Below are 25,766 nucleotides of genomic sequence, written 5' to 3'. Positions count from 1 at the left end.
GGACAGCGAGACTGTGGCCTGGATAGGAGATCCCGCGGGTATGGCTCCATGTCTAGAACTCACTGGACCTAGGGCCCAGGGCGGTGGGCTGTCTCACTGCGCTGTCCTGGCGGTGACCCTGTTCTGTGATTTTGCAAGACGTTCCCATGGGGAGAACTGGGTGAAGGGCCCGCAGCTCTGGCCGCAGTACTGCTCACAGGCGCACGTCGCCCGAATGACCCCAGAAGCACCCCGGGGTCACAGAGTAGCCCGGCTACCTGGACCTGCAGTCCTCGAAGGCGGCCCCCTCCCCACTGACTCCGGCCGGGACTGGGGAGGGGGTCGCCCTTGGAGGAATGCAGGTCCAGGTAGCCCTGCGGGGCAGCCGGGTGGCAATTCGTGTGCCCTTTGACCCAGAGTCCCATGTCCAGGAGCCGCTCTGAAGAAAATAATAGCATGATAACGGCAGCTATTAAGTGCCAGGCACTGTTTCAGTCGCGTCCCAGGTTTAGGCCCAAACCACTGCCTTGAGCAGCCTCTGCGAGCAAAGAGCTGGTGGTGGTGGTGGGGGGTTCTTTTCTGTTAATTATTGCAGAGAAATGGAATCGAGCTAAATGTCTCAAAACAATGAAATGATTACATTTTTCGTAAGGGTCCACAATGGAACAGTACACAGGTGGTTGAAACTGGGTTTTATATGGTTTTATACCGCTGACGTAAAGCTGAGTGAAAATGGTCAAAATAAAAAAATACGTAAAAGAAAGCTAGTCTCTCTCAGAAAACACCAGCAGAAGAGATCCTGAAACGTTCACCGCTGTTTTCAGTCTGGTGGGATGATGGGTTCTTTTCTTTTCTTTTTTATACGGCTCTGTATTTTTCCAAATATTCCACAGTGAATACGCGGGGCTTTTATAACCAAGAAAAAAGTTATCTAGATCTAGAAGCCGAGGTTAATCACTGATAACAGAACAGGCTCCTGAACACTCTTCTGATAGCAGGCTGGGCTGCATTTACACAGAATTGGTAGCAGAGGAAAAGGGGTCTTTACCATTTTTATTTGGAAAGAATACTCTGGCACCAAGCCAAGCGGAGCAGAAAATTAAATGAGTTTGCCAGAGGACAAAAATCAGTATTTAAACGGCATTTGGCCGGGAGTGGGGGGAACTGGGGGGCAAAATCAGAGGAGAGAAGGATGCAGGGACGGGGCGGAGGGGTTGGATGGGGAGGGAAGGGTGGGGCCGGGCACCTCCCTGGAGGGGGACCAGGAAGCAGGTCCCAGGGGCTGGCTGCAGGGACAGAGGCGGGGACAGGGCTGGAGGGATCCGCGTGAGGCCCAGCGGACAGAAGGGCTGCAGAGAAGCCGCCCCCGCCCCCCACTGTCGCTCTGAGTCCTGAGACCCAGGTGCCCACTTGCCAGCCTTCCTGTTAAACAATTTCTGCAGCTCCAGACCGTCACCAAATGCCCCTCAGATCCACGCGTCTTCCTGACCCCACCCAAGTGAGGTTTCCAGTGACCAGGACAGGTGTGGAGGCTTCCCAGGGGCTGCAGGGAGCCCGGGCAGGGGTCCTGCGGGGACCAGACCAGCTGCTGAGAGGGGGAGCCACGCCCCAGACTTGGGAAGGGGGCTGGTTGAGCAGCGCTGCCCTGGGGCAGGGGTAGGGGTGGTGGCCTGCCAGCCCTGGTTCCGACTCCCCTTCTTTAAGTAGATGGATGGAAACTCCTTCAGACACCAGCTAGAAACTAGTACTCGGCTGCGATAACTTAAATATCAGGGCCTTCTCAGAGGGACACGTCATCCTTGGCGTCCGGTGCAGCTGGCCAGGGCCAAGGCTGCCCGCGCCTGCTGTCCTGAGACCTGAGTGTCCCATACATGTCCGCTGGCCAGCGAGCGGCAGGGCAGCGCTGCCCAGTCATTAGGGCCAGTCCGGGGCCACGGGGTGGTGTGGCCCTGGGGCCCCCAATTCCAAACACGGTGCTCCCGCAAGGACCCTCTCTGTTTTCGTTAATTCTTTACTGGGTGCTGGAGCTTCGGATTTACACAATCAATGGGTCCTAATACCGGCACTTGGGTCATTTAACTGCTCATATAAGCCTTATATATCAGGGTTGTATGCACATTTTTTTGAGAAAACAACACCTCTGTGGCTACTACAGTTGTGCCCGTCACTGCGCTGCCTCGTGGGCATCAGGGCAGAGCGGGGGCCTGGCACGGAGGCTGCTCGGCAGAGTGACCTTGGTGAGTGGCTGCCCTCAGCTGGCTCGGTCTGCCTGGGGTTGGGCCCTGGGGCGGAGGGCGCCCCGCGGCTCCCCCGTCTCACATCCGCAGGATTGCCCTTGGTGGGTGTCAGGCTTGCACGCTGCTCCGGGCACATGCAGGGCAGGGGGTGGGTAGGGAGGAGGCGGAGAGCAGAGCCCACCGCCAGCTTGCCCAGGGCGGGTTTCCTCACGGTTCTGAGGCTCTGTTTCTTTGTCTGCGGGGTGAGGGCAATTGGCACGGATGTTACCAGGGCAAATCCTGATGGGTGGAGGGCCTGGCACACAGGAAGGGCTCAGGGCAGTGCAGTTGTGATGGTAGGGAGGCCCGTGGGACTCGGGGGCGTCTTCCCTGGACGTGGAGGGGCTCCTCCTTGACCCTCAAAGCCCCACGTTCACCAGCAAGAGGCTCCCAGGACACACAGCCTTTCCTTCAACAGGTGGCACTTCCGGTGGTTCTCGGGTCAGGGCACAAGGAGATGTGGTCTTAGGAAAGTTGCCCCAAAGCAGCGGCTCTGACGCTCTACCGGGCCTCCCGGTACCACCAGCCACGTGCCACTACATCCAAGGTGCAGGGAGAGCTGGGGTCGTGTCCACACAAGTGTGTTTTCGTCAAGAGGATCATGTAGGGTTTAGACGTGGATGGGTTGAGTGATCAACTGGGCCTCGCTCTGCTTTGTGTCAGTTTTCCCCTTTCATCCCGGAGGGACTCTTTGCGAGGCGTGGGCCTCGTCTCAGTCAGCTCCTTTGTATCCAGCTGTGAGCACGGGACCTGCCCGTCAGGTTCGGGGACCCTGGTGTCCAAGCATCCCGGTGTGAACGGGTTCACCCCAAATCTTGCAGCTGCCGATGTGAGGGTACATGGCTAATGAGGCCAGTTCCGCCACCACCTCCACCATCACCACCCTCACTGCCATCATCAACACCACCTCCACCTCCACCATCACCTCCCTCACCTCCACCATCATCCTCCACCTCCACCATCACCACCGTCACTGCCACCATCGCCTCCATCCCCACCACCTCCACCATCACCACCATCTCCATCTCCACCATCGCCTCCGTCCCCACCACCTCCACCATCACTGCCATCTCCATCTCCACCATCGCCTCCATCCTCACCACCTCCACCATCACCGCCATCTCCATCTCCACCATCGCCACCATCCCCACCACCTCCACCATCACCACCATCTCCATCTCCACCATCGCCTCCAACCCCACCACCTCCACCATCACCACCATCTCCATCTCCACCATCGCCTCCGTCCCCACCACCTCCACCATCACCACCATCTCCATCTCCACCATCGCCTCCATCCTCACCACCTCCACCATCACCGCCATCTCCATCTCCACCATCGCCTCCATCCCCACCACCTCCACCATCACCACCGTCACTGCCACCATCGCCTCCATCCTCACCACCTCCACCATCACCACCATCTCCATCTCCACCATCGCCTCCATCCCCACCACCTCCACCATCACCACCGTCACTGCCACCATCGCCTCCATCCTCACCACCTCCACCATCACCACCATCTCCATCTCCACCATCGCCTCCATCTCCACCACCTCCACCATCACCGCCATCTCCATCTCCACCATCGCCTCCATCCCCACCACCTCCACCATCACCACCATCTCCACCATCACCACCACCTCCACCATCACTATTGTCTCCACCATCATCACCTCCACCATCACCACCGTCACTGCCACCATCGCCTCCATCCCCACCACCTCCACCATCACCGCCATCTCCATCTCCACCATCACCTCCAACCCCACCACCTCCACCATCACCGCCATCTCCATCTCCACCATCGCCACCATCCCCACCACCTCCACCATCACCGCCATCTCCATCTCCACCATCGCCTCCAACCCCACCACCTCCACCATCACCACCATCCTCCATCTCCCCATCGCCTCCATCCCCACCACCTCCACCATCACCACCATCTCCATCTCCACCATCGCCTCCAACCCCACCACCTCCACCATCACCGCCATCTCCATCTCCACCATCGCCATCCCCTCCACCCCCATCCACATCACCACATCTCCATCTCCACCATCGCCTCCACCCCCACCACCTCCACCATCACCACCATCTCCATCTCCACCATCGCCTCCATCCCCACCACCTCCACCATCACCGCCATCTCCATCTCCACCATCGCCTCCAACCCCACCACCTCCACCATCACCACCATCTCCATCTCCACCATCGCCTCATCTCCACCACCTCCAACATCACCACCACTCTCATCTCCCCCCACCATCGCCTCCATCCCACCACCTCCACCATCACCACCATCTCCCATCCACCCATCGCACATCCCCACCACCTCCACCATCACCGCCATCTCCATCTCCACCATCGCCTCCATCCCACACCCCTCCACCATCCACAACCACCATCTCCATCTCCACCATCGCCTCCAACCCAACAACCTCCACCATCACCGCCATCTCCATCTCCACCATGCCTCCACCATCACTAATGTCTCCACCATCACCACCTCCACCATCACCGCCATCTCCATCTCCACCATCGCCTCCAAACCCCACCCACCTCACCATCACCGCCATCTCCATCTCCACCATCGCCACCATCGCCACCACCTCCACCATCACCACCTCCACCATCGCCTCCATCTCCACCATCACCTCCACCTCCACCCCCATCAATATTGTCTCACCCACATCATCCCTCCACCATCACCACCGTCCCACTGCCACCATGCCTCCATCCCACCACCTCCACCATCACCCACATCTCCATCTCCAACCATCGCCTCCATCCCCACCACCTCCACCATCACCACCCATCTCCATCTCCACCATCGCCACCATCCCCACCCACCTCCACCATCACCGCCATCTCCATCTCCCACCATCGCCTCCACAACCCCACCACACTCCACCATAACCACCCCATCTCCATCCCACATCGCCTCCAACCCCACCACCTCCACCATCACCACCATCTCCATCTCCCACCATCGCCACCATCCCACCACCTCCACCATCACCACCATCTCCATCTCCACCACCATCGCCATCCCACCACCTCCACCATCACCACCATCTCCATTCCACATCGCCTCCACACCACCAAATCCACCATCACCCACACCATCTCCACCATCGCCTCCATCCCACACACCTCCACCATCACACCATCTCCATTCCACCATCGCCTCCAACCCCACACACCTCCACCATCAACCACCATCTCCATCTCCACCCCATCGCCTCAAACATCCACATAGTCTACCACCCATCACCACCTCCACCATCACCGCCATCTCACCATCTCGCCATCGCCCCAACACCACACCTACACATCCACCACCATCTCCATTCTCCACCATCCCACCATCGCCACCCACCTCACCATTAACCACCTCCACCATCGCCTCCATCATCCACCATCCACCTCACCTCCACCATCACTATTGTCTCCACCATCATCAACCTCCACCATCACCACCGTCACTGCCACCATCGCCTCCATCCCACCACTCCACCATCACAGCCATCTCCATCTCCACCATCGCCTCCATCCCCACCACCTCCACCATCACCCATCTCCATCTCCACCACGCCTCCCATCCCCACCACCTCCACCATCACCACCATCTCCATCTCCACATCCGCCTCCATACCACCACCTCCACCATCACCCACCATCTCCATCCACCATCGCCATCCATCCCCACCACCTCCACCATCACCGCCATCTCCATATCCCACCATCGCCTCCAACCCCACCACCTCCACCACTCACCACCATCTCCATCTCCACCATCGCCTCCAACCCCACCACCTCCACCATCACCACCATCTCCATCTCCACCATCGCCACCATCGCCACCACCTCCACCATCACCACCATCTCCATCTCCACCATCGCCACCATCCCCACCACCTCCACCATCACCACCATCTCCATCTCCACCATCGCCTCATCCCCCCACCTCCACCACTCGCCATCTCCATCTCCACCATCGCCTCCATCCCCACCACCTCCACCATCACCACCATCTTCATCTCCACCATCGCCTCCAACCCCACCACCTCCCACATCACCACCCTCTCCATCTCCACCATCCCACCATCACTATTCTCCCCACACCACCTCCACCATCACCGCCATCTCCATCTCCGCCATCGCCTCCAACCCCACCACCTCCACCATCACCACCATCTCCATCTCCACCATCGCCACCATCGCCACCACCTCCACCATCACCACCTCCACCATCGCCTCCATCTCCACCATCACCTCCACCTCACACCATCACTATTGTCTCCACCATATCACCTACACCATCACCACCGTCACTGCCACCATCGCTCCCATCCCCCACCACCTCCACCATCACCGCCATCTCCACATCGCCTCCATCCCCACCACCTCCACCATCACCACCATCTCCATCTCCACACATCGCCTCATCCCACCACTCCACCATCACCACCATATCCATCTCCACCATCGACCCAATCCCACACTCCACCATCACGCCATCTCCATCTCCACCATCGCCTCACCCCACCACCTCCACCATCACCACCATCTCCATCTCCACCATCGCCACCATCGCCACCACCTCCACCATCACCACCTCCACCATCGCCTCCATCTCCACCATCACCTCCACCTCCACCATCACTATTGTCTCCACCATCATCACCTCCACCATCACCACGTCACTGCCACCATCGCCTCCATCCACCACCACCATCAGACATCTCCATCTCACACATCGCTCCATTCCCACCACCTCCACCATCACCACGTCACTGCCACCATCATCCATCCCCACCACCTCCACAATCACCGCCATCTCCATCTCCACCATCGCTCCATTCCCACCACCTCCACCATCACCACCGTCACTGCCACCATCACCTCCATCCCCACCACCTCCACCATCACCGCCATCTCCATCTCCACCATCGCCTCCATCCCCACCACCTCCACCATCACCGCCATCTCCATCTCCACCATCGCCACCATCCCCACCACCCCACCATCACCGCCATCTCCATCTCCACCATCGCCTCCTCCCCACACCTCCACCATCACCACCATCTCCATCTCCACCATCGCCACCATCCCCACCACCTCCACCATCACCGCCATCTCCATCTCCACCATCGCCACCACCTCCACCATCACCGCCATCTCACCACACATCCACCTCCACCTCACTATTGTCTCCACCTCATCACCTCCACCATCACCAGTCACTGCCACCACGCCTCCATCCCCATCACCTCCACCATCACCACCGTCACTGCCACCATCGCCTCCATCCCCACCACCACCTCCACCATCACCGCCTCTCCATCTCCACCATCCTCCATCCCCCACCACCTCACCATCACCACCTGCCATCTCCATCTCCACCATCGCCTCCATCCCCACCACCTCCACCATCCCACCGTCACTGCCACCATCGCCTCCATCCCCACCACCTCCACCATCACACCGCCATCTCCATCTCCACCATCGCTCCATCCCCACCACCTCCACCATCACACGCCACCCATCTCCACCTCCATCCATCCCCCACCACCTCCACCATCACCGCCATCTCCATCTCCACCATCGCCTCCATCCCCACCACCTCCACCATCACCGCCATCTCCATCTCCACCATCGCCTCCATCTCCATCTCCATCCCCACCATCCCACCACCTCCACCATCACCACCGTCACTGCCACCATCGCCTCCATCCCCACCACCTCCACCATCACCGCCATCTCCATCTCCACCATCGCCTCCATCTCCATCTCCATCCCCACCATCCCCACCACCTCCACCATCACCACCGTCACTGCCACCATCGCCTCCATCCCCACCACCTCCACCATCACCGCCATCTCCATCTCCACCATCGCCTCCATCCCCACCACCTCCACCATCACCACCGTCACTGCCACCATCACCTCCATCCCCACCACCTCCACCATCACCGCCATCTCCATCTCCACCATCGCCTCCATCCCCACCACCTCCACCATCACCGCCATCTCCATCTCCACCATCGCCTCCATCCCCACCACCTCCACCATCACCGCCATCTCCATCTCCACCATCGCCACCATCCCCACCACCTCCAGGCATCATCACTGTCACCACAGCGCCAGCATCATCCCTCCACTACCACCAGCACCAGCACCACCTAATGAGGTTGAGCCCATGCTTGGGCCAGAACCTGGGCCAAGTGCCTTAAACCCTGTGACCCGGGTCCCTGTGAGGACCTCACGGGCTTGGCATTGTCATCATCCCCAGCCCAGACGAGGCCTCTTAGCCACAGAGAGAGAGCCTGGCCTGGCTGGGTCCGTGAGGTGGATACAGACTCCACCCGTGTGGCTCCAAGCCCAGAGATGCGTGCAGGGCCCGAGGTCAGGCTTTTAATGGTGGTCCGAATGGGATGTAGAGGTGGTCTCTTGGCCTCTTCGTCGCTGTCACCCCCCCCCCCCCCCCATAAAGGTGTCTGCATTCGGTTTGCTTTGCTCTCAAATTACTGATATTTCGGATTGCTATTTGGAATGAGTATTGATTGAGACTCCCGTTCCACGCAGAGGAAAATAAACCAATCTAGATTCCTTTACCTTTGTCGATCAGACCATGCTTCCTCTTTTATAGCCTTTATAAACTATTAAGCTTTTCTATAAGCCTCTAGAAGCTCTTACAGGGCTTGGCCCTCAGAGCAAACCAGAACGTCTCCGTCTGGCCCCTGTTCTCGTGCTCCAGCTCTACAAGTCAGAACCCACCAGACCAGCCACCGGAACTGCCAGCCTCCAACTCAGCGGTGGTTCTGCAGCTCTGCTGTCTTTGGGGGAGTGAAAAGCTGAATTTCGATTGCCTTTTCAGCTCCTGAGAATTACAAATGTTTAGCATATAAAGCAAACAAGCTGAAAAGAGAGCAAGACCCAAATCCCACATTTGATTTTTTTATTATCACTCAAGAAATAAATACACGTTCAGCAAAGAACGGATTGTAGGCTATGTGTCTCCCCATCCATCCATCCAAGTACCTCTGCAGCCCGTCTGCCAGTCACCTCTACGTATAAGTTAGCTGTACATTTGTGCTGTCTTGCCCCTTGTTTCTAGAACATGCGACAACAATGGCACACACAGAGGATGACTGTTCACCACCAGGCAGGCCATCATTGCTTCTTTGCTAAGATACAAGTCTGAATTAGGCCTTATTTCCCTTTCCAATTCAAGAGGCATTTTTCTGGTCATGTCATTTGAAAAGAATATAAAATCATAACAAAAACTATTTATTACTCTAAGCCAGATGCATGACATACATTTTCTGAAAAAATAAATAAAAGAACGTTGGTGTAATGGAAATGTTGCAATCTGTAAAAAGCAGATGGCCGGGTCCGGCATGAGAGGTTTACTCCCCACCTCCCGGCTTCCGTAGGCTTCACCACGAGACCCGCCCTGCTTGTCTGCTGCCCAGCTTCTCCTTCCATTGGGATTATTTAATTAATTGACTGAGTTTTATTTTGGGGCCACGCCCGCAGCATTCGGAAGTTCCCGGGCCAGGGGTCGAACCCGCACCACAGCAGTGACAATGCCAGACCCTTAACCGCTAGGCCACCAGGGAACTCCCAGGGTTATGTTAAAGCACATTCTAGAGAGAGAGGTGGTCTCTTTTTCTTGCTGATTATTTTTGAAGAACACGCATTATCTTTGATCCTTAAGGCTTGGGTGGGGATTGCTTTTCCTATTTTGCAGAAGGTTCAGAAAGCGGAGGAACTTTCCTGAGGTCACAGCACATGAGCGGGAGTGACAGTGACGCGTCGGCAAGAGGGTGAGACCCAGCCCTTATGAGACGCAGCCCTTACTGGATGCAGCCTGGGTGTGGATGGACGCCAGGAATCGACAACGCAGCCCAGGGCAGGGGCGGGGGCACACGTACAATGCCCCCTGGGGGTGTGGGAGGGTGGATTTGGGACGGGTGCAGAGAGAGGCCCCTGAACCAGCCTCACTGCCAGGGCAGGAGCTGGCAAGGCCGTGATGAACCGGCTGAGGAAACGCCTCTGAGCTGGGCTTCCTGGACCCAACTCTGCTCCTTCTCTAATAAACCCTGAGCCCTGGCAAGGCTCCCACATTTCTGGCCTCAGATGTCCCATCCTCAGATGGGGACAATGCCAGCTCCACCTGCTCCCCAGGGGCATCTTCCGCCCCGAGCCCTGGATGCTGGAATGGCCACCTCCCCTGGCAGGTGGGCTTCTTTCTCCCCACAGAGGTGCACTCGCAGCACAGATCCAAAGCCAGCCTCCGCGTGCCATGCCCAGCTCTGCCTCTCACAGACTCCAGGGTCATGGGCAAATCCCTTCCCCTCCTCACGGAGGACCTTCCTTGGCTGCCACGCGGCAGCCTCTGTCAGATACTTACCAAGACACCCAGCGTGTGGTAACACCATCCAAACGCCGGCCAGGCGCGCACGGTCCCCACTTACAGAGGTGGAAACTAAGGCCCAAGATCCACAACCAGCACATGGCCCTGCTGGAGGGAACCCCAGTCCGCGGATGCCAGGGCCGCTGGATATGCCCCAAGGCGGCGGGCGGGAGGCTGTTCAGAAGCACACCACGGCCCCCCCGCCACTCACCTCCCCATCACGCCCGTTCTCTGGGCTCCAACACACAGGAGGCCCTGGATTAACCTCTGTTAAGGGAGAGGGCTTGAGAGGCACCGGTGCCCAGCACGCAGGAGTGCGTTCAATCCGCACACGCAGCTAGGCTGGGGGGGGGGGAAGCAGAGAGCGCTGCGACCCCACCTGTAACATGGAGCTGGGGGCTGGCGAGGCGCTGAGTCCACGACACCCACGAAGGTAAAGGCAGATGTGACACATCTGTGAAAGAGAGCTGACCTGGACGGGTGGGGAGGCCACGAGGAGCAGGTGCGTCGGGCTGGTGGTGACGGGCAGGTGTGACCACCTGGCTCTGCCCCGCCCACACTCCCCAAAGATCCCGCGGGATCCCGCTGGGTTAGGAGCTGTGGTCGAGCTGAGGCTGGACCACGTTCACAGCCCAGTGGCTACAAGCCCTGTGGTCCTGACTAAAGCCCCCCGCCGCAGACCCCTCGCCCGAGCCCCGGAAAGCTCTGCATATCACCTGACGGGGCAAAGTCCGTGCAGCTGATTGGATTGAGGCTCTTGTGATGAGATCATCCAGGTGGCCAGAAAGGAAGTCACGAAAGCACCAGGGAGGCAGAGGCAGAGCTGACCGCACACGGGGAGGCAGTGACGTGACAAGGGGTTCAGACAGACCGGGAGATGCTGGCCTGGAAGGCTGGCCGGCTGCGGCCACAAGCCACAATCTGCGGACAGCCTCCAGAAACCGGAAGGGGCCAGGAGCCGATGGATTCTCCCCCAGGACCCCCAGAGGAAGCGGGCCTCTGCCCACCCCTTGATTCGGACCCAGTGACACTGATTTTGAACTTCTGGCCTCCAGAAAGGCGAAAGGATACATTCCTGTTGTTTTAGGTCATGCTGTTTGGGGCGAGGTGTTAGAGCAGCTCCACGGACGGACACACCCTTGACCTCTGTTCTAAGAGGGCTGCGATCTTTTTGCAGGGGATGGGAGTCCTTGAGGCTGCGGGAGGCATGGCGTGTGTATAGGATTGGGGCCAAACTGCAAGACGGGGCCAGGGAGGACGGGTTAAACAGGAGACATGGAAGGCTCGGGAACAGGTCAGGCTGTGATCCACTCGCCTGCCTCCCGTTAGAGCTTCTGTGGGAGACAGGGAGGCAGGGAGGCCGGAGGGGACCAGCCCACCGTCGTGGGAATTCCTGTCCTGCTTGGGGATGTCCACGAGCGGATGCAGCTGCCCAGACGCTGCAAACACCTGCCTGCTCAGGCTCTGGGCGCCTCGAGGCTCAGTGGGTGCTCAGGGCCCATTTCCCACCTGCATCTGCGGCCGCACGGAGGCCTTTTGTCACGGCTGATCCACTCGCCGCCCCTGCCATCTTTCGGGGTTGCTTTGTTTTTGTTTTTGGAACCTGAGACCAAGCTCCGCTGTTATAAATAATGGATCGCAGGGGATTGGAAACGCAAAAATCCAGGAGCCGAAGGACCAAGAGATGGGCTGAGATGAAGCTCAACCCAGAGGCCTGGGAGGACGTGTCTGATGGTGTCTCTGCTTCCGATTTGCTTCCTTTCTGAGCTCCAGTCCCAGAGGAGGCAGCCCTTGACCCTGGACCCTTGTCCTTCCCTCCTGGGCCACGTCCTGCTCTTCTGCCCACGTCTCCCGGCTCAGTCTCAGCTCAGCTGTGTCAGGACCCAGGTGACCATATCGGGGTCGGGGCTCCGGGGTGCCCTGGGAGGGGAGGGGGCAGGAGGGCAGTGCTGGGGGCGCCTGGGGCCACGGCCCAAGGGGGACCATCGTGGGAGGGTTCTCCCAATGGCCTAGTTCCACGTCGGATCGTGAGGATGCTAAGAGCGAAAGACGAGACGTGGAAAAAACCCAGTGAAAGTGAGACCTAGGCGGGGAGGGCAGGAAGGGTCCCTCCCTCCAGCTCAGGCTGCAGGGCTGGGTCGCCCTGGTGAGCAAGCACCAGGTTCCGTCCCTTCCCAGCGAGAATGAAGTGAGAACGCGAGGATTCTGGGGAGCTGTGCCTTCAGCCCTTTCTCAGGAAGGGTCACGGCTTTGGTGGTGGGAGGGGCTGCAATTGCAGACAGAGCCTTTAAAGAGGTAATTAAGTTAGGTGTTTTTTGTTGTTGTTGTTGTTGTTGTTGTTGCTATTTCTTGGGCTGCACCCGCGGCATATGGAGGTTCCCAGGCTAGGGGTCGAATCGGAGCTGTAGCCACCGGCCTACGCCAGAGCCACAGCAACGCGGGATCCGAGCCGCGTCTGCAACCTACACCACAGCTCACAGCAACGCCGGATCGTTAACCCACTGAGCAAGGGCAGGGACCGAACCCGCAACCTCATGGTTCCTAGTTGGATTCGTTAACCACTGCGCCACAACGGGAACTCCAGGTTTTTTTTTTTTTTTTTTGGCTGCATCACAGCAGTGACAACGCCAGATCCTTAACCTGCTGAGCCACCAGGGAACTCCGAGAGGTAATTAAGTTACAAAGAGGCATTGCATGAGTTTCCTGGGGCTGCCTCAACGGGGCGCCACAAACAGCCACCTTAAAACAACAGAGGTTTATCCTCCCACCCTTCTGGAGGCCAGGAGTCTGCAACCAGGGGTTGCAGGTTCGGTTCCCCCTGACGGTTCTCGGGGAGGGGGGGCTTCCCTGTCTTTCTGCAGCTTCTGGTGGCTGCCAGCGACCCCCCGGCGCGCCTTGGCTGGTGGGTTCATCTCTCGGGCTTGGCCTTGGCTTTCAGGGCTCACTCTGCCTCTGTTCTCTGTACCTGCAACTTTCCTTCTGCTTGGAGGACAGTCACACGGGATAAAAGCCCCTTCTCAAGCAGGGCGGCACCATCTCGCCTTGATTATATCGACAAAGACCCGACTGCCAAACACAGTCCCATCCACAGGTACGGGCTCAGGATGTGGTCACACGTTTGGAGGGAACACAGTTCAACCCCGAACAGCGGGGACCCACAGGAGAGAGGGCAGCATGAGGTGACAGGTGGTGTCAGAGGACCCTGAGGCCGTCGCAGGGCACCAGGGGGACAGTGGCGAGTGAGCTGAGCTGGCCTGAGGCTCGGGGAGCCAAGGCACCTCCATCTCGGCCGGGAGCCGCCTTCCTCCTCCCACTGCTTCCTGCTCCTCCTCTGCCTTCCAGTACTTGAGATTCCATTAGACAAATCAAGCACAGCTTTCCTGCCAGAAATGTCTCTGAGTGTGGGCGACCGCGGCCTCGAGGGGGTTCAAGTCGGCCCCACACCTGCCGCAAAGGCCAGCGTCCACTGCCCAGAGAAAAAGCCCTCGGGCCTCCTCTGTGGCTGCTGCTCCAAGTGTGTGCCCAGAGATCAGGGTGTCTCCTTGACGCTGCTGGACTTGTGGGGGTGCCTGCCCCCAGCATGACATCAGCCGGGCACAGTGTCTCCTGGGCCAGGCTGAGACGGGCACCGTCCCACGTCGTCTGTGTCGCGCAGCCGGTGGGGGCAGAGCTGCCCGTGCAGCCTCTGCGCCGAACCAAGCAATTCCTCTCGGGCTCCCTATTTTTAGTGTGAAGCCTGGGGCTCACAGCAGTTGGCAGAAAGCCGCTAAACCCCTGGCTCTTTCTTCCAGAAGCCCAGCCTGGCGCTTCTGAGCGGATGGGGGAGCTGGAGGCTTCACGACGGGGATGGAGACTGAGTCTGAAACCCAGACCAGAGGGGGCCTGGCCCCCAGCCCTCGGCCCCTCGCTGCTCCAACACCAACACCCAGGAGACCCAGAGTCCCCCGTCCCTAGAGAGGCTTTCGGGGAAGGCCTGGGAAGGGAGATGCCATCACAAGGCAAGACGGAAAAAGTAGGGTGAGGGGCTTGGCGCTGTCACGTTCCGGGTGAAATGTGGGGGTGCAGGGAGTGGGGGGGTGGGTGGAAGGAGGTCTCCCTGTGTCTCTAGTTTGGAACACCAGCGGAGCCCACTGTGCACGTAGCCCACACACTCCTGCCTCCGTTCTTAGAATCGGGCGTGATGCTGAGGGCTTAGTACCCAGGCATCAGCAGGCAGCCGAGCCTGACTCTGAGAAGGGCCGCCGTCGCCCTCTGCCCACCCACCTCGTCTCCCTCAGGGCTGCACTGCTCCTCCATCACCAGGCGTCACCTGCACCTGGGCTCTCAGCTCCCCGAGGCTATGGCCCATCTCAGCCAGCTTTTCTGCCTGGTGCCACCTGGCACTGCTTCAAGAAATACTCTTGGAAGAAATTCACGGCTCCGACACCTTCCCCCTGTTTAACTTTGCCTCAGGAGGTGTCTCTCCGGACCCTCATCCCTGGAATATCCTGGGTGGTCTCTGCCAGGAGGGCACAGATGCCGCCTCCCATCTCTGCCCTTTGGAGCTCAGCCTTCAAAACATCATATGCAGACGGGTCTCCAATACGTGCTAGACCATGGCTGCGCATCCTGCGGCTCCAGGGGGACATGTTAAGCCATCTCTGTTTCAGCGCTTCTCGTGTTTATTCTAAGCTTTGGATTTCCTGTTATTAATAGTGACAGTAAGACACTTGAGGCTTTTACATAAGAAGCTTCTTTGAGAGGCTTCGGAGTATGTACGACCATTAGTGTTCAACCTTTAAGCACTGCCCGCATCTGAACTTTCCCTCATGGGAAGCTTATATAACCCAACCCCGAGCGAAAGCATTTTGGGGGCTGCTCCCCAAAGCGCTTTGGAAATGGTGCGCGCAGCAGACGGGGCTCCACGCCCGGCTGCTTCTGCTGATAGTCAGCCTTTACGTAACAGCAGCCAGGCTCCAGGTTGGCCGTTCTTGCAAGCGTAAACTGCAGGTGGCGATTATGGCAGATCTCTAGACGATAATGTCAAACGCACCGCCTCTTTGTCTGTTATTTGTAAGGCAATACAAGTAAAAACAGAAAGGGGGAAAAAAAAAAAACCAAGGCAGAAGCTGTGAGAATAAAGGCAGCCTGAATCGCGGGGCTAACTGTTCTGCTTATGGAATGAATCGATGCCACCTGCGCCTGGTCTCGGGAATGCCAGACCCCCCCCGCCCCGGACGATGCCCTGGTCACCCAGAGCTGGCAGCTGGGCAGCGGGGCTTTCAGGGCAGTGGCTGCATCCCTGTGGCAGCTTCTGTCTGGCTACACCCAGGAGGGTTCTGCTGTGATGAGTCCCACTAACTCCCACCCCACAGCTGGGCAATGACTTTGTTGCCCCAAAGCTCCCCTGTCCCTTGACCCCACCCCCCCAAGGCCGAGCAGCTCTCCCAGGCCACACATGAGGCTGGGGTGCTGAGGGCCTGGGAGGAACACAGCCAACAGCCAGGCGACAGAGACAGCAGGGTGTTCCCAGGGCTGCAGGGGACAGTGACCGACCATCCACTCTCCAGGCACAGCTCGTTTGGGTTTAGCTGGCCTATAAAATTCTTATTACATGCTTGTGGGCACGGCTGCCACCTCTTCCAGCAAAATAAATGAAGCAGCAGCCTGGAAACCCTAATGCAGCTGGAGAGCGTGCTGGCACGCAGGCTGTCCCTTGTCACCGGGGCTGCTCGTCCCAGTTCCTCGGAGCCAGGAGCTGCACTGAGGGGTCACGTCTCCTCCCCTCCCCTTCCTGCCTCCTCACTGCATCCCCAGAGAGCTGCACCTCTGGACCAGCCGGAGGAGAAATGAAAGGCATTTGTGGTCTTTCCTGCGGAGGAAGGATGGGGAAGAGGATGGGCGAAGGCTGAGCCGGGGAATGCAGTCGCCGGGGATCACGGAGCTGGACACCCCCTCGGGGCTGCCCTGGCCCTTCTTGCTGCAGCGCGTGCCTGGACACACGGCCTTGTGCCCAAACGACGGCAGGATGCACAAGGTCAGGGTCTTGGTAAGCCTCCCCCAACCAGATGCAGAGATCCAGCGGCCTCGAATCCATGACCCGGAGAAATGCTAAACTCATGAGGATAACACGACCTCAGGGAGCCCTCAGCATGCGCCACCCTCGTCCAGCACAGGACACACGTTCTGGACTTTGATCATTGCCACCCTGCGGGGTGGACGCTCGCTTCACCCCACTTCACGGATGGAGACCCAGAGGCATGTAAGGAACCTGCCCCCCACACCTGGTTCAGAGGCAGAGACCGGCCCCCAAATCGGTGCTCTCGCCCCTGAGGTCACGGAGCCAGCAAGCGAGCTGAGCGAACTGAATCTGAAGCGCATCTGTCTCCCGGAACGGGTGACGTCTCCCTGCCTGCGATACAGCACCCTGCACAGACCACAGCGCACGCAACCGCCCGAGGCGAACACCGTCAGGACGGGGAAACGGGGGAGGGCTTTAGGGAACGCAGAGTTTTCCAGAAGGCACAATAATCCACCACTGCGGTGACCTGCACTTTGCAAACTGAGGAGATGAGAGTGGAAACGAGGCGTTCCCTGGTTGCTCCGTGGGTTAAGGATCCGGTGGGGTCACCACAGTGGCGTGTGTTCGATCCCTGGCGCCGGGGGACTTCCGCATGCTAAGCAGGCAGCTCCCCAACCACCTCAGGCATAAGCAGAATGCCGTCTCCACACACCATGCCATCTGCCTTGGCCTTCACGAGCAAGGGCACCGTGGCACCTGCCACGATGTGGAAGAACCTCAAGGGCCGGGCGCTCGGTGGACTAAGGCAGGCACAGGTGACAAACATGGCATGATTCCACCTGCAGCCGGCAAACGCAGAGAGACGGGTGCGGGTCCCAGGGCTGGGGCGTGGGTGCTCAGTGAGGACCCAGTTGGAGACAGTCCTGGAGACGGCTGCTGGTGTGAGCGTGTATGCCCCTGCGCTGCGCCCTTGAATGCGGTGAAGACGGCAGAATGTTACGTGTATTTCACTACGGTTTGTAAAAATTAAACACATGCTAGGCAGGGAATCTAAAGCCAACTGAACAGAACGTTCTGGCTCGTCTTTAACTGTGTCTAGACGGAATTTTCAGAGGTGCTTTGGGAATGGAGAGGTTGTGGCTCTGGCAGAGGTGTGGGGAGGGGACAGGCGGGCCGGGGCGGGGGGGGGGGGAAGCAAGGCATATCACCGACTCTAGAGGGTATTTTTTTGAGATGGCCAACGTTTGGAGGCATCTTCAAGGCAGCTGAGCGCCCCTGTCCGGTGACCCTCACACGGCTGGAAATGAGCGCCTAAGGAGAGAGGCGTGCACTGCTCCTCCTCCGGCGGCTAGATCTTCAGGAGACGCGCCCTTAGATTTGTCTCAAAAAGATTCAGAGGCTTTGGGAACACAGTCACTTAACCACAAAAGCAGGAGGAAAGGGTGCCGAGCAAAAGGCCGGGGCTGCACCTCAACTCCTTTGGAGCTGGGCCCCCGAGCCACCCCCCAGCCTGGAGCCTGAGTCTCTGCGAGAGGCGGGGGCGGGGGGCTCTCCCTCCCTCCTGTCTGGTGGGGGAGGAGCAAGGGGGGGACCGGGATGCTGCTGTCTTGTCCACCTGGTGGATACCTGAGGTCCCTCCGTGACCTCTGGGCACCTTCTTAGCCCTTCCTGCAAAGACTGCCCAGTCCCCAGGAGTGTGGCCTCTGCCACAGAGCAGGGAGCGGGGAGGACGGAGCAGGTGATGGAATATAGAGGTGGTTCAGCTTGTGCTGATGTGGTGGGAGAGATGGCAAACCTAAGACAGGGGCGTGGGGACCCAGCCTGCGGTAACCCACAGCAACCTGTCCACCCAGCCCCACTGCCCGCTGCTGGCACAGGGTGCCACATCCTGGCTGCTTCCCTGCCAGCTCTCATTGGCATGTCGGTTCCCTGGGCATCCAAGGGGGCAGCCAGCCCCTGCTTTCCTTCCCTGAGGCCCAGAGCCGTGTTCTGCATGTTTCGGAGGCCAGGCAGCCCCTCTGCCCACCAGGGCTCAGGTGACACCACTGGCTCCCTTGCTCAGGGCCTGAGGTGGCCCAGCCACCCAGAGGCATCACCTCTGCCTGGTCGGAGAAGGGGCTTCCAGGGCAGTGGCCCAGGGCTTGGGGCCTTGGCACTGCCGCCTCTTTGTGGTTGTTAGTTCGGAGTCATGGTGGGCTCACAGAGATAAGACACCAGGGACACCAAGGCACTGCCATGGCTTCTACCAGCGTCTCCAAGGGGACAGGTGCAGGGTGGAGGGAGGGTCGGGGGGCAAAACGTGCTCACTGAGCCTCCACCTGGGCTCTGTGTGTCACTTAGTGCTATCTGTGTGTCCCCCCGAGAAGAAAGGACCCGGGGCCCAGTGCCACGGTCTCAGCTCGCCCACACGGCTGCCGGGAGCAGCTCCCCTCGGCACTCAGCCCGAGAGGTCTCCGTGTCGTCATCCACCTACTCTGAAGACATCAGCGGGGTTCGGGCCTCCAGCCGGGGCCTCTAGATGTTGGAAGTATCTGTTTTAAGAGGCCTTCCGACCACGGCAAGCGGCAAGCAGGAGGGAGGCCAGTGGTGACCTTAGGCTAGAATCTGGAGAAACCATGCTTCCAAGATGTCTTATTTGGAGGCACCTGCCAGGGCATCTCAGGCAGGCAGGCTGATCTGCTGGAATGGCTGATCCACTTGTGGAAAAAGAGATTGAACACTGGGACACTTATCCATTTTTCGCAGCCTGGCTCTGGCCCAGCTGGAGGCAGGGAGCATTCAGGTCAGGGGCCCGGCCTCCTCCCCAGTGCCACCAGCCCCGCCTCCACGCACACTGGACGCCCCAAAAGGGGGTGCAGTGACCTCCTTTTCCAACTTCCCGCGGCTGCAGTAAGCTTATGTTACCGTTTCAATAGTCTTGTAAAGACCTCACGTTATGCAGATTTAAAGGAAGATGAAATTCTTTGCTGGACTGGAGACTCTCGTACTAAGTGAACGAAGTCAGAAAGAGAAAGGCAAACACCAGGTGACATCACTTCTATCTGGAATCTAATATACGGCAAAGGAGAACCTTTCCACAGAAAAGAAAATGATGGACTTGGAGAATAGACCTGTGGTTGCCAAGGGGTTGGGGGACGGGAACTGGGAGTTTGGGGTTAATAGATGCATTTGGAGTGGATGAGCAATGAGATCCTGCTAAGCACAGGAAACTGCATCTAGTCACTTGTGATGGAACAGGATGGAGGATAATGTGAGAAAAAGAATATGTGTATATACGTATGACTGGGTCACTTTGCTGCACAACAGAAATTGACAGAACACTGGAAATCAACTATAATGGAAAAAATCATAAAAAGTCCCCCCCCCCCAAAAAAAAAAGACTTTGCTGGGAATGATGATGTGGCCAAGGGGGGAACGGACATCCAGCCGGCAGTACTGCAGAGAGTGGACAGCAGCCCTGGACAAATGCGCAAAGACCCTTCCAGTGGGCTGAAGACAGAGGTGCTGAGCCAAGCGTGGGCATCCGCGGGCTTCGCCAGGTGGCAGGACAGACATTCCATGAGCTGGGGGGGACAAGAGGCCCCGCCACGCTGACCACACTGGACAAGCCTGGGACGGGGGCACCTTCAGCGAACCCAGGAGGGGATGCCTTGGGAAGAGCAGTGGCTGAAAGGCTGGCGTGGGCGTGGGCAGAAGGTGGGCACGAAGGTGGGGCAGAGGGCGGGCCTGATGCAGGTGGGAACCTCCGGGGGGCGGGGCGGGGACGAGCCCCACCTCCTGCGGGGCAGAATCCCCCTGGGGTCCCAGTCACAGCAGGGCCAGGCCTGGAGAAGGTGTCAGCATGGAGAGAAGACTGGACGTGGGGGCTGGGGTCCAGCGGGGGCGGGGGGGGGGGGAGTGTCACGGAGCCCGACCGCAGTGAGCCCTTGGGAAGGGTCAGACAAGGGAAACATCTGTGCTGTGTTGAGAGCTTTCCAACGCCCCTCCTTTTGGATTTGTCTTATTTGTTGCATATCTGAGAGTAGACACGACCTGGCAGAAATCAAGTGGCTGATTGCCTACTAAGCCCTGAGTTCCCGCTGCAGAGCCGGGCAGAGACTAAGACGCCACAGCTCAGAGTGGCCAAGAGTGGACCCAGCAGAGGCCGTGACCAGGGCTGTCCCGCAGGGACACCGTCAGAGGTGGTCCCTTTTCACGGAACTTACTCACTCCAGGCTGGCCAGTCCTGCCCGGACGAGGCTTCTCACCAAGCCCAAGGTCAAGGCCAGACCAGGGGTTCCACAAAGGCCTCGTTCTGCCTTGTTTAGAAGGTGAGAAAACCCTCAGCTGGACGGGCCACCAGGCAGGAGCCCCTCCAGCTCCCTGCTGCCAAGGGCATCGTCCGTTCACGCCCCACACAGTCCAGCGGAGCCCACCTCTCTCTGGTGGCAGAGGAGCAGTTCTGAGCTCAGAAGGTGTGGCAGCAAACCCTCAGGCGAGGAAAGGACACCTCGGCTCCGAGAGAGGAGTCCTCAGAGCAAGGGACCCGGCTCCCACTCCCGCCCCCCTCACCCGGGCTGTGTGTGTGTGTGTGTGTGTGTGTGTGCGCGTGTACGCGCATGTGTGCGTGCGTTTGCATTTGAGCCAGGTCCCACCTGTGACCCCGGCAAGGACAGGAGCAGGTGACGGGGACAGGTGTGCGGAGGTGCTGCTGGCTTCGTGAGGCCCCAGCCCCAGCCATTCCACAGTCCCAGGCCTGAGTCCTCCTGAGGCCACAGTCTCGTCCCCATGACACCCACCTTCCCTGAGGAAGAAAACCTCTCCATCGGGCCCTGAGCGGGGCCGGCGCCACTGCCTCTCCCCATCCGCGGGGCCTGCTGTGCCCTTCCCATCACAAGGCACCCGGCGACAGCGGCGGATACCACTCGTCCCTCTCGGGGAAGGGGGAGGCAGGGGGGCCACAGCTCACGGAGCATCACGACGCACGAAGGTCCCAGCTCTCAGCACACGCAGCTACTCAGTAAACTGGACAGCTGGCTTTGCGATGTGTCCTGCCCTTGATTCCTACCACACAGCACCCCCAGCCCCCCCGAGGGACCGTGGAGACCTCTGGGTTGGAGAGAGGTCAGGGGACGACCCCGAGCCGTGGAGGTGCCAGGGGAGGCCCCTGGGTCTCCCAGGATCCTCCTTCTGTGCTGACCCGGGAAGGACCAGAGCCTGGAAGATAAGCCATGCCTGCCCCCGGGGCCTCGTCCACACGGCCTCTGAAGCAAAGGCCACGGATACAAGGTGCACCCTCGAGGGGATCCCGGGAGCCCAGGTCCCCGGGGCTGCCCCCACTGGACACCGGGGCGGGTGATGCGACCGCGTGCGCTCGGTCTCCTTCACACCGAGAAGGCAGGGAGCCAGGCGCCCGGGGCCGACACAGTCTCTCTTTGAACCAGAAATGCTGACGACATTATTATCCCTGCGGGTCAGTCCTCAGACAGGGACGCTGGCTGTCGGCCCCTTCGGGCAACTCTAGCTCTTCCGCCCCAAGCTCTGCGGGAGCAGAAAGCATCCATGGAAGCCACTGTTTGAACGGTATCACCGGCTTCCCCACTGCAACCCTCTTGGCTGGAAGGCCCAGGAGTGGGGACCCTGGGGAGCGGGGGGGAACCACAGGAGCCAAGGGGCAGGGGGTAGGGGGCGGGGACAGGACAGGACAACACAAGCCCCAACGGCAGCACCTGCCTCCACCCCACGTGGGTTTGCACCCGGGACCCTGCCCGGGAAGGAGATGGGCTGGGTAAAAGCGAGACAGAACACGAACGCAGGCGGGGAGCTTCAGAATTAACCCAGTGCCTGGGACTTTAAGAAAAGATAGACTTAAGAAAAAAAAAAGAAAAAGCAAAGAAAGCAAAGATAGACTTGCGGTTGCCAAGGGGGAGGGGGAAGGAAGGAGGATGGATGGGGAGTTTGGGGGGGGTAGATGCAAACTCTGGCATTTAGGATGGATAAGCAATGAGGTCCTGCTGTACAGCACAGGGACCTCTGTCCAGTATCCTGGGATGGACCACGATGGACGACAGTACAAGAAAAAGAATCTATATCTACGTATGACTGGGTCACTTTGCTGTACAGCAGAAATTGACACAACGCTGTAAATCAATTACACTCTAATAAAAATAAGATAACATTTAACAAAAGCAAGAAAAGAAACCACAGCCATTGCAAGCTTTGCTGGAGGAGCTCTCAGCCTAGGATTTAAAGTCCAGACAGGGCGGCTGGGTGTCGATTGTGAGGGGAGCGCGGGGCGCTGACTTTCCAGCACATGCTGCAAACCCCAAAGGATGCGGCTCTCCCCCAGGGCTCAGGGTCTGGCGGCCAGGCGCCCCCGACACCATCGGCAGCGAAGGCAGAAGGCGCAGAGCAAGGTCAAGAAGCAGTGACAGCCTGTGCAGAGGTGGCAGAGGCCCGAGGACCATGGTCTGCCTCCTCCCGTTTGTATCACTTACAGGACACGGACGGAACAGAGAGCGAGCACTGCGCCCGCCACGTTCCAGAGGGTTCCAGGCATTCCGTCTACCCGGCCTCCTTCACCGCGTCTATACAGCAGTGCTTTTGTCCCACTTTACTGACCGGGAGGCCAGCTCAGAGGAGCCGAGGGTTAGGTGTTCAGCCGGAGAGCAGAGGAGCCTGCGCTAACCTCAGACCTGGCCCCTCCCAGGGGCCACGGCGCCCCGCCCTCCCGCGTGCAGGTGCCTGTTCTGCCCCGGCCGCCTGCAAGGCTGCTTTCCTGAAGGTCACCCAAACCGCCGGTGCCTCAGCCACCAACCCCCTCTGTGCACGATGACAGTCCAGCCCGCTGCTCAGCGCTCACCCCCCACCCCGGAACCTCTTCCACTGTTCACCCACTTCCTGCAGAATTTCTCCCGGAAGCCTTTGGGAAGTTCTGGGGAAGGAACTGTCACTTGTGAGGGTGACAGCATCTCGTCTCACCTCCTTCAAAAGATAAAAAAGGCTGGCCTTTGCACTCCTCCTCTGCCAGGGTGGAAAGTGTGTGCACGTGTGTGCGTCTGCCTGTTTCTGTGTGTGCATGTGTGTCATGCGTGTGTGCATGTTTACATGCGGGGTGTGTGTGTACACGCACTTCCATGTGCACGCCGTGTGTGGATGCACGTGCATGCCCATGTGTGTGCACATTTGTGTGTGTGTGTCCGTGCTGGAGCGGGGAAGTATTCAGCGCAGGCCCCTTCTCCCCCTGGGGGAGGCCGTTCCATTCACTCCTGTGAGGTCCCAGGTGGCCTGGAGGTCAGGGGTCCTGGCATCGGGGGGTGGGGGTGGGGGTCCAGCAGCAGGTGACCACCTGCCCTGTGCTGATGCCACCTGTTCCCAGGTACCTGGTTGCAGTGAGGCAGGCTATGGTGGGGGGAGGGGTGCTCGTACTTCTCATCTCATGGGACATGGGAGCCAGCAGGGGACAGGGCGACAGGGCGACAGGGGCTTGTGGGCAAGTCTCTCGGCTGACAGAGGGGGACACCCAAGCCTGGGAGCCTACCCCGTGCCTGGCTGGGGCATCTCCCTCTGGCTTCCTGGCTCTGGGTGCTCCTTGAGAAGAGCAAGGTGAGCCTCAGCGGCCTCAGGGCTTTCCCAAAATGTCCAGCTGAGGTTTGAGAGCGATTTCCTCTCTGTGGCATCCCCTCCCCCAGGGCCTTAGGGAAGCTTAGGCGATGCCCCCTCCAGGGAGGCTGTCTTATTGTCCCTCTCTGCCAATCAGAAGCAGGGGATGCTCTGAATGCAGAGCTGGTCCAGAGGGTCGCCTAATCTCTCTGCCTGCCCAGGAGGTAGAGCGGCCAGGGTCCCCCTCTCTGGTGGGAGCTGACCACCTGCTGGGATGGGGAACTGAAGGGGGGAATGAGGAGTCCCTGCCGCGCCTGCCTCTACTGACACCCCCACCTGCTCCGGCCAGGAAGCAGTGCCCGGTTCCTTTGGGGGCTTCGAGCTCGGCACCCCCCAGGGCTGCCCACCGGCTCCTGAGGGGTGAGTGCTGCAGGGTCGTTCCGCCGGAAATAAAAGGCTTCATGACCAGCTTCTGAACGTAGGAACTCAGCCAAAATCAGATTTGTTACAAAGAAAGCTCAGCCCATGAAACGGAAAAAACACCCCCTTGCAGTCGCCCCTTTCCACCGGGCCGCGCGTGAGGACACCTGCCCGGCAGACCACCCCGTCCCCCGCCCAAGTTGTCGGAGGCCGCAGCCTGTCCCCGCGGACGCGCGGACCGCGGTCCCCCACCCCCGCTGGCGCCTCCTGGCCGGCCCCCACCGCTTCCGCGACCCCAGCGCTGTCACCTGGGGAGGGGCCCGCGGCGGGCTCGCACCGCAGGGGGCGCGCCGGGAGGACGCCCGCGGCCGGGCTGGGGAGGCTGGACGGGGTGGGTACCTTCTGAATGCGTCCATCGATGTCCAAATAGATGGCCTTGGGCCGGTAGCTGGAGGAGCCGGTTCCCATCTTGCGCCCAGCGCTGCACTTGGACTTTTTACTGTACTTTCTCGACGCCAGCGCCGCGGGGAGGGCGGGCAGTGGGAGGAGGGGGCGGGCGGCGGGCGGGCGGCGGGGACCAGCCAACCAGAGCTCGGCTCCGCCCCGGCGCCGCCCTCCTCCTCTTCCCGCGCCTCGGCCCTCCGCCGCCGCCGCCCCGCCCCTGCCGCCCCGCCCTTCTCCGCTCCCGCGTCACGGTACACCCTCCTCGTCCCTCGGATTCCCTGGGGGACGCGGCCAAGCAGGCAGCCTGAGTCCCGGTGCCCCTGGAGAGTCGTTCAGGGCGAGTGACCCCTTCTGGCCGCTGGGCTGGTCAAGACATCCCCCCTGTGCCCGGAGTCCCAGAGCGCCCCCCCTCTGCCCTTCGAGCGGGTCACCTCCCCCTGTGCCCAGATTCCCAGAGCGCCCCCCTCTGGCCTTCGAGCTGGTCGCATCCCCTGTGCCCAGATTCCCATAGCGCCCCCCTCTGGCCTTTGAGCTGGTTGCCTCCCCCTGTCACCAGATTCCCGTAGTGCCCGCTGGGCCGCTGGGCTGGTCCCCTCCCCATGGGATGCCTTACTGCAGGCGGGTGGATACGCGATCATCA

The 25,766-nt window shown here is 59.7% G+C and overlaps 1 protein-coding gene across 2 annotated transcripts in view; it reads right to left on the bottom strand.

Moving 5' to 3' along the window:
* PDE9A (phosphodiesterase 9A) overlaps window positions 1–25,204 on the bottom strand; it is a 100,447-nt gene extending 75,243 nt beyond the window's left edge. For both annotated transcript variants that reach the window (XM_047797297.1, XM_047797306.1), the window contains exon 1: window positions 25,082–25,204. In XM_047797297.1, the coding sequence (XP_047653253.1) occupies window positions 25,082–25,150 (69 nt within the window). In that variant the 5' untranslated portion in view covers window positions 25,151–25,204. The remainder of the gene's footprint in view (window positions 1–25,081) is intronic.
* Window positions 25,205–25,766: the final 562 nt, after the last annotated feature.

This window comes from Phacochoerus africanus, chromosome 1, assembly GCF_016906955.1.
Source record: "Phacochoerus africanus isolate WHEZ1 chromosome 1, ROS_Pafr_v1, whole genome shotgun sequence".
NCBI lineage: Eukaryota > Metazoa > Chordata > Mammalia > Artiodactyla > Suidae > Phacochoerus > Phacochoerus africanus.
This window is presented reverse-complemented; position numbering and strand designations above follow the sequence as displayed.